General features: G+C 32.8%; 1 protein-coding gene across 14 annotated transcripts in view; it reads left to right on the forward strand.

Annotated features, from left to right (window-relative positions):
- The first annotated feature begins 1,049 nt into the window (after positions 1-1,049).
- Positions 1,050-13,354, forward strand: part of LOC148614102 (phosphatidylinositol-binding clathrin assembly protein-like) — a 43,653-nt gene continuing 31,348 nt past the window's right edge. For 13 of the 14 annotated variants that reach the window (XM_088587944.1, XM_088587945.1, XM_088587948.1 and 10 more), the window contains exons 1-4: positions 1,057-1,336; positions 9,703-9,845; positions 11,701-11,776; positions 12,467-12,569. In XM_088587944.1, the coding sequence (XP_088444070.1) occupies positions 1,207-1,336; positions 9,703-9,845; positions 11,701-11,776; positions 12,467-12,569 (452 nt within the window). In that variant the 5' untranslated portion in view covers positions 1,057-1,206. Of the gene's footprint in view, positions 1,337-9,702; positions 9,846-11,700; positions 11,777-12,466; positions 12,570-13,354 lie in introns of all 14 variants that reach the window. The other variant, XM_088587958.1, reaches the window with a different exon arrangement.

Genomic DNA, 13,354 nt, shown 5'->3' on the forward strand with positions numbered 1-13,354 from the left:
TGGGACATGTGCTCATTTGCCCTCTGGATGTGTTAATTATCATTACTTATATTTATTTATTCATTTGTCATTTATTCATTCATTTATTTATTCACTAATGTATTTATTGACAAATGTAATCTCGACATCTTTCTGTGGTTAGCAGGTCAGTTAATTAAGTTGAATAGTATTATCAGACCATGTGTCCTTGTTTAGTAGTTTATCTGGCATTCGTTTGAAGATTTAAGGTTAACTCTACGATAAACAGAATTTTAAAGTTTTTTTTCAAGTTGAATTAAAACGAATTTCTGTGTTGGTCGAGACTATTTTTAGTATAAAGAGTGTCGAACCTTCTAACCAAACACCCGCACGTAATCCATAGGAGGTATTTTAGCATACATGTTAACCTTCGGGACAGTTCATATGAGATGTCATCCCCGTTCACCCGGTCTTATGTGGGAGATTTTTAACGGAATACGGAGCAATTTTTCAAGTTAAAATTCATTTATTCAGTATTTTTCATAGAAAATATAATCGTTTTAACCAATTAACTACCACCAATCTTATATTTTTTATAAGATAGCTTCTGATTATTTGTCATTGATTTTCCCATGAGCCTAAATTTATGTGTATCATATGTCCCTGATTTTCCTAATATGGGAGGGTTAACATGCAGTTCTAGAATCAGTATACATGTGAAAACGGGGAATTTACAGTGGATAATTTTTTAAATAATCGATCGAAATTTTCCAGGATAAAGGGGCATCCATTAAATCCGCCTTTGAGAATCATGTATCATCTTATTCTAGAATTATTTTTCCACATCCCATGTCCCGGTATTTCAAAACCTGTCTTATCACACAACATTCAAGTCCCTGGATACAGGTCCCAAATCCACTTGAAGGACTCTGGTAAACACGATTCGATGTAGCCAAACCAGAATGTATTAAAAATGAGTTATTTTCCATATAGCATTACACGAAATATTGTACCTAATAAAATATTAATATCATCGATCGCTGCGAAATTTATGCAGGTGCCCTAACCTGATTAATGAATTCTCCCAAGTCACGTGAATGTTGATGTTATTGACCAGCCATCTTGAATTTGCTTGTCGGCATATCCACCCCTTTTTACGTTGTTAGAGGTGTAAACCCGAATAATTTGGGTCAGATTTGACCCGAGAACTTGTGTTTACCTTGTCTTGTGACAATATATCCAGCGAAAATGTCGGGACAAAGTATAATGGACCGTATGACAGCGGCTAAACACAGCCTGTCGGGTCAAGGGTTGGCCAAGGTTGTGTGTAAGGCTACTACAGAAGAAGTTATGGGCCCGAAGAAAAAGCACTTAGATTGTAAGTAGTTTCTTCAAAAAAAGCAGACTAAGTTGTTTATTTTTGCCCTGTCCATATGAATTAATGGCTGCATAACAACTGTCTTCAAAGGAGAGAAAGGAACACCATGCTCTTCTTTCAAAACAGCAGATAGTTGACAGGGAGGTTGAGTGCAGAAGTAGAAGCTGAAACGGTTGATAAATAGTTGTCAATGAAGAAGAAGTGTGGTTTTCACTATTGTCACCTGCTTAGTTTCTTGAAGTGTGGGTAAATGTTTTTTCTAGATATTGTAGATGCATGTACAGTACATGCACCCACATGAGCCATGATGAGGTGCATGTACATACATTTAGTGCCTGTATGCAGTTAAGTAAAAATAATGCTTTGCAATCCAAATTGCATATGCTAACTAGAAAAAAAATATCATATGTCATTCTCCTTTCTAGACATCTAGACAATTCAAATTCTAGGGGGTGTAATGTCAGGTGAAGCCTCATTTCCTCTATTCTGTTACAATATTCCTTATCTGTACATAGTCATAGAATCCCAAAGCTAATTCAAAACCTAATGGAGATATCTTCTTTGTGTTTTGAAAACTTACATACAGTCTTGGAAGTAATACTGGGCATTTAAACTATTCATTTATATAATTAAAGATAGTTACAATACATATGTACATGTGTAAGTTAGAGTAAAATTTTATCCATCTCAACATAGGTACTTCTATTATTGAATAGCATGCACTTCTGATAATGGAAATTCCCTGCTGAACCAATAAAATCATATGTTTTAAGTGTGGCAGCAGAAAGAAGGTTTTCACTTATGATAAGAACAGTTCTGTCTTGTAATGATTTTTTTAGTTATAAGTGAAAGAGCTTGGCATTGGGTTTTCCTGATTTGTTGTTGTGAAGAAGGTTTCTCAGATTGACAATGTTTTTCAGTACTACATGTATTTACTTGGTGGTGTTAATGTCGGAATGCAACAAATTTATTTTCAACTGCTTGCAGGGGTAAGCTTTAAAGTTTCTTCTACTTATGCTTCTAAAAATGACACTTTTGTTTGGATCATATACACTAATGTACATGTATGTATAAAGGAATTTTGTCTGTTAAAAATTTAGTCCCCAACAAAACTTATAGTAACAGAGGCTAACCAGAGAACTCAACATGTTTCACAGATAATGTGTGAACATGTGTGTTTGTACAGAATTCACAAACTACAATGTAGGACCTCTAGTTCATCAGATGGTGCACTACAAAATTGACTGTTCCTGAATAAATGTTAGTTTTTTCCACAGAAACTTGTGAAGAAATGTATTTTGTTGGCACTTAACCATAACAAGACTTCGAGGCACCCCACCTAAACTTAAGGCCAATATATTTTACAAAACCTGCGATAAACAGCCTTCATCCTAGTTTGATGTTATAAAAGTTTAACAAATGGTGTTAACACCACAGGTTTATGTTTGATTATTAATCAGACAAAAAAATTGGAAAATAAATCTAAAACTGAAAGCGGGGTTCCACCAACATCAAGCATGTCACATGAAATTCATGATGAGGGCAGCATGGTGCGGCACTATGCTAAATTGGTCTAGTGAAACCTCTAAATGTTTATAAAACATTAAGCACAATGTTTACACCAACATGTAGAAGTGACCTCTCTCCAACATTGCCAAAACTTTTTCCTCTTCTTCAGGAGCGATCCAGGTTTTAAGGTTGGATGGGGAGCATAAATTGGATTAAAGGCAGAGCATAGCAAGGCAAAATTATCATTGGGGTAGATAAATTAAGATTTCATGCAACAACAAAAATTTTCTTATTTTGAATTTATTGGAGGGTAAGCATACACCAGGTCTACTTCCCCAGAGTATGCGAAATTCGTTGGTCCATCCTGACGTTACAAAAACGGGGTTGTCCGATGTTTTTATCACGAGCGACGTTCTAAGGACTGCCAGTAAATAGCATCATAGTGCTTTGTTAGTTTGATTAATTGTTTGGTTATTAGGTATTGACTGGTTTGCGTTATTCCATTTCCGGTTTAACATCCAATACCAGATTGTTGACATCGTGCTAATGACTAATGTGGCCTATTCACTATTTAATACTTTACCAGTGCCGTTCCTGGCATATGACCAAGCAACTGTCATATGTATAGACTAATAATACAACGCCCATGAAAGGTGATTATTATCATGGGGAAATGGCTGCGAAACGTACCTCGAACTATTTTTCTTTTGTGATATTAACGTTAGATCACAATTTAAGTCAAACAGAAAAAAATCAAGAGCTATGATTTAGCAGCAAATGGGGAAATGGACAGTGATGATGAGTTTGACTTTGAGTAGACTGAAGCAGAAAACTTTTGATGGATTAAAAAATATGCTGTTGAAGAATGATTATGATAAAATAAAATTATTGATATTCGGATAATTATATTGATACAAACTTAAGTTACTAAAGTAATCACATACAAAATGGGAAATAAATAAACCTGTATTATAGCCATTTCTGAAAACAGATTGAGAAAAAAGCTCCACAACATAATGAAAAGCAACTTGGCATTCCATAAAGTCATTAAAGAAGTTTAATTCGCTAACAGTAAATTTACGAAAATGAGTAGGACTGGCTAAATATCTGGGACTGACTGGACAATCTAACCAGCCAGTCCCATCACTGACAGGGCAAAACGAGTTTTCGGGGACTCTGCTTCCCTAGATGAATCCTCTTGCACCTGTTCCAAGAGTAGTATTGTCTATCTGATGTATTATGTGTACTTATATGTACATGTAGTTTATCACCTTGGGTTACCGATCTGGTGCCAAATGTACCAGTAAAACATGATGAACACAACAACATCTCAATGTTGTACAAGGGTTAGAACCTGCTTTTATTAGGACATGTCATGATCTAAATGAAATTTTAGTGAAAAAAAGGATCTGTTCTGAAAAGACAAGTCTTAGATCTTAGTCCCTGGCCCATTTGCTCCTGTAGACCCACTGTTTTCCTTCTTTGTAAAGTGGAATGAAATTAAAAATTGCTATGATAATCTTGTTTATATACATGTACATGTAATGTACCATGGGCCATCACTCCTGTAAATTACCTGATTGAATTGAATGGTAATCAGAGACGTTAACCATTTTTTGGGGTCATTACTTTAGAGGTGTTCTATTAACAATCTATGCTTATCTAATTGTTTCTATATATGCATTTTGTGTAAAAATAATGATTTTAATTATAGGATGACTTTTAGGTTCAAAGGGTCAGGTGTTTTAAACATACTTATTTAATGTGCATGTACATGTACATGTAACATTACTACCATGGTCACTATAATAAAATAATTACTTAAAATGGAAATGAATTTAAAAGGTGATATGTAGGATAAAATCATTGTTTTATTAATTAAATGTGATCTGCCTGGTCACTTGTTTAAGAGATTGTTCTTGAAAGTTGGAGATAGATAAAGTGTTATTTCCTTTGATGTAGCATTAACTTACAATCTACAAATTTAGTAAATAGCAGAAATGCATATCCTTCAAGTTGGGGTGGTTAAAGATATTTATCTGAAGCTTTTTGGCTGAAGAAAAATCAGTTTCTCCCATAACAACTGCAGAAAACATGAAATAGTGCAAACTGCTGGTAAAAATGTAATTGCCACGAGGTGGTTATTTAATACATGTAGTTAATATCTATTTGCATATTCAGTCAGTTGCAGAGGATGAAAAAAAATGAAACATGTAAATACTGGGTTACTGTTTAGAAATTATTGCATACATATAGTTATTATCGTCATTATGACTTAAATAATCAGATTTAATTTCATGAAATGGAAAAAAAATCTTGCTTCATGTAAAATTAAGTATAAATTGGTGTTTTAATTATTGCAATTACGTCTTATCACATATTTTATGCCATTAAAATATCAAAATATTTTCTGAATAAAAACCAGATATGCATCAAATTCGTGGAGACAAAGATTGTCAGCATATATGGCTGTTAAGGCAAAAAAAAAAAATATATTTTTGTTTCCTGCTACCAGAAAGAAAAAAATAGGATAGGTAGGTAGGGAAATTACTTAAAGACATTTTACATTGAGATACTGTGGAAACAATCTATATTATATTTTGAGTCACAATGGCCATAAAATATTTTGGGTAGGCACAAAAAACTAGGGTAGGTATGATAGCAGGAAACAGACATTTTTTTTTACCTTAGAGTAATATTAAATATTTCAAATTGCATAATAAAGTGGTTATCAAATGCTTCATTTTCCCCTATATAAATTAAAAAGAGGTAAGGGAAGATGAGTTGAACCATTATGATTTTTCGGTGACAGTAGAAGCATTTGGTACTAGTTAATAGGCTCCCAAAGGGAGCATAAATGGCTGTATTATCAACTTGGTCCTGCATACTTATGGGCAAAAAAAGCATCAATATCAGGTTTATGCATGTAAAATCAAGAGCCTAAAACAGTATAATGGCAGCTTCATTTTCGTATAATTGGTAAATGTGATTAAAAACAACACCAGTCTTGGAGACATAAACTAGCTTTGATGATTAAACGCAAATCGAATCTGCACTTTTTCTAAGATAGGGATGGGCAAAACATGGCATCCATATGATATACGAAAATGGCATGATCAGTACTGTACAATTCAACCCGAAGACATTTCAGACCATGACAACCCACAGTTCCATACCAAAGCAGGACATTTCGGCCCAGACATATTTCAGACCATGGCAATTAGGAGAATGCATAAGGACAATATAAACTATACCATGACACATTTTACCAATTTGGAAGTTACTAATAACAGGGCTGACAAAAATAATGAAATGACATAGGTGTTGGAATTCATCTGTTTCTTTGGAAGCGTTTAAGGTTTCACCTTCCTTATATTATGGTGAAGTACATGTAAAAGAAAAGTCTTTTTTAGTGTAACGATATAGCTTTGTCAGTTGATGGTCTTCTTCAAACTGTTTTGTCAATGCAAGTAACTGATATACATGCAGTTTAGCCCATTCAGCACAAGAAAGTTGAAGTTTAAAGACACTTCTTCAACGTAAGAGCTTGGAATTCTGTTTCCAAGTTAAAGTAGATTGCCAGCCAATCCTAGCATTCAATGCTGAAGTTACATAACTTTAAGGTTACACTAAACTTGACTTGAAGAATACCAGTAATCCCGCAGTGAAGTGTTTATGGTATTACATTGCATTGATTTGTCCATTACATGGTCAGCTATCCTAATTCTTGTTTTTATTAGCTAATTATATTGACTCCACATTAGCTAATTACATGTTGAGTTGTAAAATGACATAATTTTTATGATATATAATTAGGTTTCTTTGGGTATTACATGTATTAGCAAAACCAAATCAATTCAATGTTGCATGTGTAAAACACCATGGTCAGTTGAAGATGATCCGATTGATGGTATTGATCATAGAAAATAAACAAAACGCAAAATCAATTGGCAACTTTAGAGAGCAAATTTTTTTTTATTCCGATCAATGATGGAGATTTGGTTGTATTGTATCTCTTGATTCTACCATTTTAATATTATTTGTGTAATGATTTTTCTATATGATCAATGGGTACTGATGAATGAAAGCCTCAGATGGTTGTAATGTTGTCAAACTGTCTCTTTGATTGGAGGTGATAGGTCACTATGTGATTAGAATAACCTTATTGAACTTGGTGCATGAGTGCAAATGAATCTTCCAGTCTTTTGGATTATAAGCCTTTCTACCCTGATCAGAAAACTTATGGATAGGTGTATGAAATTTGTTCAAATTGTAGAAACAGGACCTAATCTACATATAGACATCTTTGACAATTAGAAGTATTTGTAAACTATGTCTGAAAAATAACAGTATTGACATTTTTGTCTATGTAATCTATAACAAAAACTTATCCTTGTCAAAGACAAATTGAAAAAGTGGACACAAACAAGTGGAGATATTTGCTCATTTCTCCCTCTTGATTTGGCATTGAAATGAAAATGTTTTTAATATTCTGTCATTTCAGACCATTGTTAATAAATTGTAATTACTGTAGATTTCAATAGATCACTACACATGTCTGTGTCTTCTTCATACAATCTAAGGCAAAAAAATGTATCTGTTTCTTGCTACCTACCTACCCTAGTTTTTTATGCCCATCCTAAAGAGTGTATGGCCATTTTGGCTCAAGTACAGTTAAAGTCTAGATTGTTTCCCTATTTAGTCAATGTAAAATGTTTTTGAAAAATAAAATAATTTTTGTATCCACATACCATATTTTTTCTTGATGGTAGCAGGAAACAAAGACTACTATTTGTTTTGCCTAAAATATCTTTCAAGGGAAAAGAACATTCAGTCATACATTTGTTATTTATTTCCTAGTACACACATATGTATTGTACTATTTATTGTACAGTGTACATGACTGCAAGAACCTGCTATTTCTCCAGTGAATGGTACATGCGTATGTCACTGATCAAAAAAAATTGTTCTCATAGATATTACTACATATGTCCATCTACAAATGAAAACCTTGTTTATGGGTACATGTACAAGTATGAACAGACATGAAAGGATGTTAAATGTGCATAAAAAAGATATTCATATTAAGACATAATACATGTAGTACATGTATATAAAAATGAATCTATGGTTACTTGTTTTAGATATACATGTACAAATGGATCAGCTATTTGATATACATGTACACTATAATTTTCCACTAGGAATCAAACTTTCCACTTAAACAAAATGCAAGAATATTACTTCTGAAGATGAATTCACCCTCCCTTTAGATTTTCCAATATAGCTGTTAGAAAAATGACATGACTACATATATTTGTCATTTAGGCCCCACAAATTAATGTTTTGTTTCCTGTAACCAGTAAGTAAACAATAGGGTAGGTAGGTAGGAAAATTATTTAATTTTTCAACAGCTTTTTACATGAGTAAATGGGGAAACGATCTAGACTTTTACAGTGCTTGATCCAAAATGGCAATAAATGGGGCAGGTAGGGCAGTAGGAAACAGACTTTTTATTAAAATTTTTGGCCTTACAGTATACATGTAGCCTTGAACTAATGATAAAAGATTTGATAATATGCAGTGAAGCCAAGAATCTGACACTTACTTGAAAAATTATGTAGTTATCAATGGAAATCTGTTGAAAAAGTTTTTATTCATGTAGATCTTGTTTCAAGATAGAAATGCATGGGATTACTGAAAGTAAATGTATGTCAGATAAGGAATGAAAGACCTCTTATTCTATGCAAAAATTGTATGATTCAGGGGATACCAAATGGTTATCGAATACCGTATAGTGGGAAATTTTCGCGAGGTTCAAATTTTCGCTATATTTGCAAGGTTTCGGGGAATCGCAAAAATAAAAGATCGCCAAATTTGAGTCCTGATATTTCACAGTTATCTCCCATAGACCGAATCTTTTGTCTACCCTTGGTATCTGGTTTCTCAATTTTGTAAATTATAACTTTAGGGCTTTTGGATTATCGACAAGTGAACAATTTTTAAAACTATCTCATTCATGTAGTACTCTTTAATATCAGAAATTGTTTGTACTTCGAAAAATCAACATGTCCTTGTTGAAATTTTTGACAAAAGACAAAGAAAAGAATTGGTGAGCCGGTCGACTATGGCAGTAGAGGGGTCGTAACAAATACAGTGTACAAATACGAAATGCATACATGCAAAATCCGGATATTCTATCATACCCGTTCCACAATTGATTAAAAAATTATAAAACTTTGGGTCAATAACATATTTTACATCAATGAAAAACTGTGATAAACATGTTTTGCTAGCTAAGTTACACACATATCAAGTGAAGGAATGAAGATATTGAGATACAAAATTTATTTCCAACTAATTATGAACACGTGAAAATTAAAGATCACGGAAAATTAATATCCCCCATTATCAAGCATATTGCGAAATTTGCCAGCCACGAAAATTACTCGCTATACGGTAAAATATGCTCCAATGAAAACAATTTTCATGAGTCTGTTCATAAGTTAAATACATGTACAGGTACGTCTACTGTAACAATATTCTATGAGAGTGCATTTTGGACTTAAAATGGAAACATTTGTACAGGCCATCTTCTCTTAAATTTGGCTGAATTTCACATGGTGAAAATCAGGTTATAATATGGTTAATATATGTTGGCTGACGAGGAAATAATTTTTGTTACACTTTTCTAAGCTACTTCTAATCACAGCCTTTTGATATTTGGTATCCAGCATCAAGTACAGTTCCCATTTTCAGGCCTTATGGACAACTACATGTTGTACTTCTGTTTCACGAAATTCATCAATTTCTGTCTTTGACCCATTTTATAGATATTTTAATTTCTACAATTTCAGATTTAATACAGTGCACAAATGAGCCAAATGTTTCCATTCCTCAACTAGCAGATTTACTCATAGAAAGAACACAACATGCCAACTGGACTGTAGTATTTAAAGCACTAATTACCATTCATAATTTAATGAATTATGGTAATGAGGTGGGTATCAGTTAATCAAAGGGGTTTAGTTTAAATTCTTGTACATAGTTCATACAAACAAAACTCTTCCTATCCAAGTGATTTCCAAGGTACTAGTACATAGAAATTTGTGAAATAAAAATTGAGTCAGGACAAGAAAGATTTTGTGTCCTCTGGAACGTACGTGTATGTCTGATGAATATTTCTGTGTCATAATGGTCCAGTGTTTTTTTATTAGACTGATCAGAGGTGTCCTTTGGAATCACTGGTAAACCAAAACTCTAAAATTGGAGATGTTTCTATCCTTATTGGAGGCTAATAGGTAGAATAAGAAGCTCGTATTGACATTGTAGTGTTTATAAATGGGGTACAAGAATTTAAAAAAAATGAGGTAGAAACCAGTATGGAAATTATAGCTACAAAAACTGTGTTCTAATTGTGATTAAATTTTTAAGTTGGCACATGTAGCACAAGTTTTATGAGTCATTCTTTAACATTCTTTGTAAAAAAATATGTTTTTTATGTGACATTTACACCTGGAATGTGATAAATGGCATGCAGCCCCCCTCATAATCCAAATCACTGGCTGCCATCTATAGTGAAGACTTCAAATACATCATTGACCACAAATAAGAAGGAATATTTTGAAAGGTCATAAAATCCAACTGTTACTGAGGAGGCTACTGCTAATTTTTCACAATAAGAATGTGAATTGATTTTATAGTTCACTCTACTTCAACTGCATAAGAATGACTATTACATGTACATACATGTAGTGTTTCTTTTCATTAGTTAGACTATTTTCATAGTTTGTTCCTTCTGTTACTGACACCATTTTATATAAATGGATAATTTGTGATTTTCATATCTTCTATTTTTCATTTACCTTGAATTCAGTTAATGTGCATGAACAACTTACACAATTTACTGTTGAAGTATGCAAATTTTTATGGTGATTGATTTCTCTTGTTCCATGCATATATCTTTTCTTTTTGGTATTTTATTGTTGATATGTAACTTTTCTTGAAATGGATAAGAATTTAAAAAAAAAGTTTTGTGTCACTCTTTAAGAAATGACATTGGATCCAAAGGGGACCAGGTGGCACCTTACCTTCCTTGTGAAAATTAAAAAAAAATTAAATGTATCTTAATGTTAAAATTTTGAAAATACTTAGAAAGTTATATAGTTAGATCAATAGTGAAGAAAATTTTTTATTAAGCATTTTATTATTACGATAACACAAAGGAATATGATGTATATTTGTTTTCATTTTCTTGAGGAACATTTATTGAGCCCCTTTAGTACCCAGTAAATATCTGGATCTGCCACTGAATGACCTCAGAAATGTGCTATATTTATCTCTTCTGAATTGTCATTCAAAGTAAAAAATTTTCTGAAAAGGTACCAATGCATTATGGCAAGAGGTCAGTGACATTCACAATGCTAAACAACAGATAGATGGGACATTTGATTGTGATGTACTATAATGGCTTTATTAGTAAGGGGGTTCTAAAATTTAGAAAATTAAAAAAAATTTAAATGGGCCTACCTTTAAGTTTGATCATCTGAATGTTAGCATAAATTTGTTCAATTGAATGTTATCAGCAAGAAAAAGGAGGACATGCAAAATTTCAACTTTAATGAAATGTTGGACAATGATATGGTTTATGTACCAAAAGCAACAACAAAAAATGACTTTGTACAGAATTATTGAATATACATGTAGCAATAAATTCTAGAGAAAAAGGTATTGCAGCTTAATCAGCTTTTCAATCACAACTATTTTGAATTAGAATAGTCCTTTGAAACATTTGACCAATCTGTCACTGAAATATATCATCACTGAGAAATTATATACATTTTTCTATTTTTCAGAGATTTACACAGTATTTGGCATCAAATAACTGTACATTTAACCTCAGTCAGTTCATTGACAAGACGGGAGTTCATGGTATGTATTGGGTATACAATTTTTAAAGGTATCCTCGCACACAGAGCCGGAGATGGGGCAACAAACACAGAGCTAACAATCTGAGAAGATTTTGACACATCGAATCACAGTATTATTTGCCCACCATCCATTGTGTCAAAATTAACATAGACAAATAGCTCCATGTTCATTTTATCTACTCTGGTTTGTTGTGTTGAGATACCTGGCGTGGCTCTGTCAAAGATACCTTTTAAATTAGTCAAAGGCATATAATATACATAAAGTAATTGCGAAAAATATATTTCTCATTTAACAACTTGTTCACCATTTTAAGACCACTTAATTTGATATCCCAAATAATGTAGGCTGCAAAATTAAATTTACATGTACTAGTGACACTTCTGTCCTATATAGTTTCACTGCATTTCAATACACATTACTTTCATGACATGTATTTAGGTATACCAATTTGCCCACCAGTCCACTCATCTGGCAATCTCTCAAACTTAATGGATTTTGAAATTTTTTTTTTTACAGTCTAATCATCATTATTGTAATATAAGCTTCAGTTTATTTTTCATTACTTTTTATCTGATTTATAGTACATGTATTTATTTACAAACGTAGGGGGATGGGTGTATCATGAGTTTTAAGTTAGCTGTGTTTTCCAGTTTTATTTTGTTACTTATTTGTTTTATTTTTACTGTACAGGATATGATATGTCAACATATATTAGAAGATACTCAAAATACCTGAATGAGAAAGCTGTATCCTACAGGTCTATGGCTTTTGATTTCTGTAAAATAAGACGAGGGTAAGTTTAATTTATAAGTTACATGTAGAATAAAAATATGAAGTTCTATACCGAAAAGAGTTGTAGACTTAAGTTCAGGAGGTACACCTAGGATAAGGAACATTGCTCTTGAAATCAGTGATATGTTTGTATCCTATTCAATTTCACCAAAGCCTTTCAAGCTTTCCTTTGAAACATAATGAATTCAGTCCATGTTACTTTGATGCTTACATGAGATTGATGTAAAATAGTAAATACAAATGTTCCAATGATTTGTAAGAGTTGTGTCCCTTACCATAGGTCTACCTCTTTAAGTCAAAAGACAATGATGTCACAAGGCATTTGTAGTAGTGACATCATGCCTTACAACTGATAAAGCATTGGTTTTGTTAGATCACTCACACTTTTATTAGTTCACAGGGTTTGATGGTAACTTTTATTGCTAGGTAGCCCACAGGACTTTTTGATAGATAAATTGGTTGGTCCTCAAAATTTTATATTCTTGTCCTTAGGGGTAATCAATTTTAGGAATTGACCGACATAACACTGAGGGCTACCAATTAAAAGGTGGTCCTCTTTCAAATAAGGTAAGCACAGAACTATCAGCTAACAATTAACTAAAGTTCCTTAAGCTGCTTAACTACCCAATTTTGACTCGCAAAAACACAAACTCCTTGGCGAACTAGAGACGGATGTTGATGTAGTCTTTTCTTAATATTCCTTATAATAGGCCCCAATGAGGTCTTCTTGCTTTTTTGAACTAGTACATTTACATTTTTCAGATGTTTCACTGTATAATATCATTA

This window comes from Perna viridis, chromosome 6, assembly GCF_037379345.1.
Source record: "Perna viridis isolate PV_CMFRI_1.1 ecotype Kerala chromosome 6, ASM3737934v1, whole genome shotgun sequence".
NCBI classification, from domain to species: domain Eukaryota; kingdom Metazoa; phylum Mollusca; class Bivalvia; order Mytilida; family Mytilidae; genus Perna; species Perna viridis.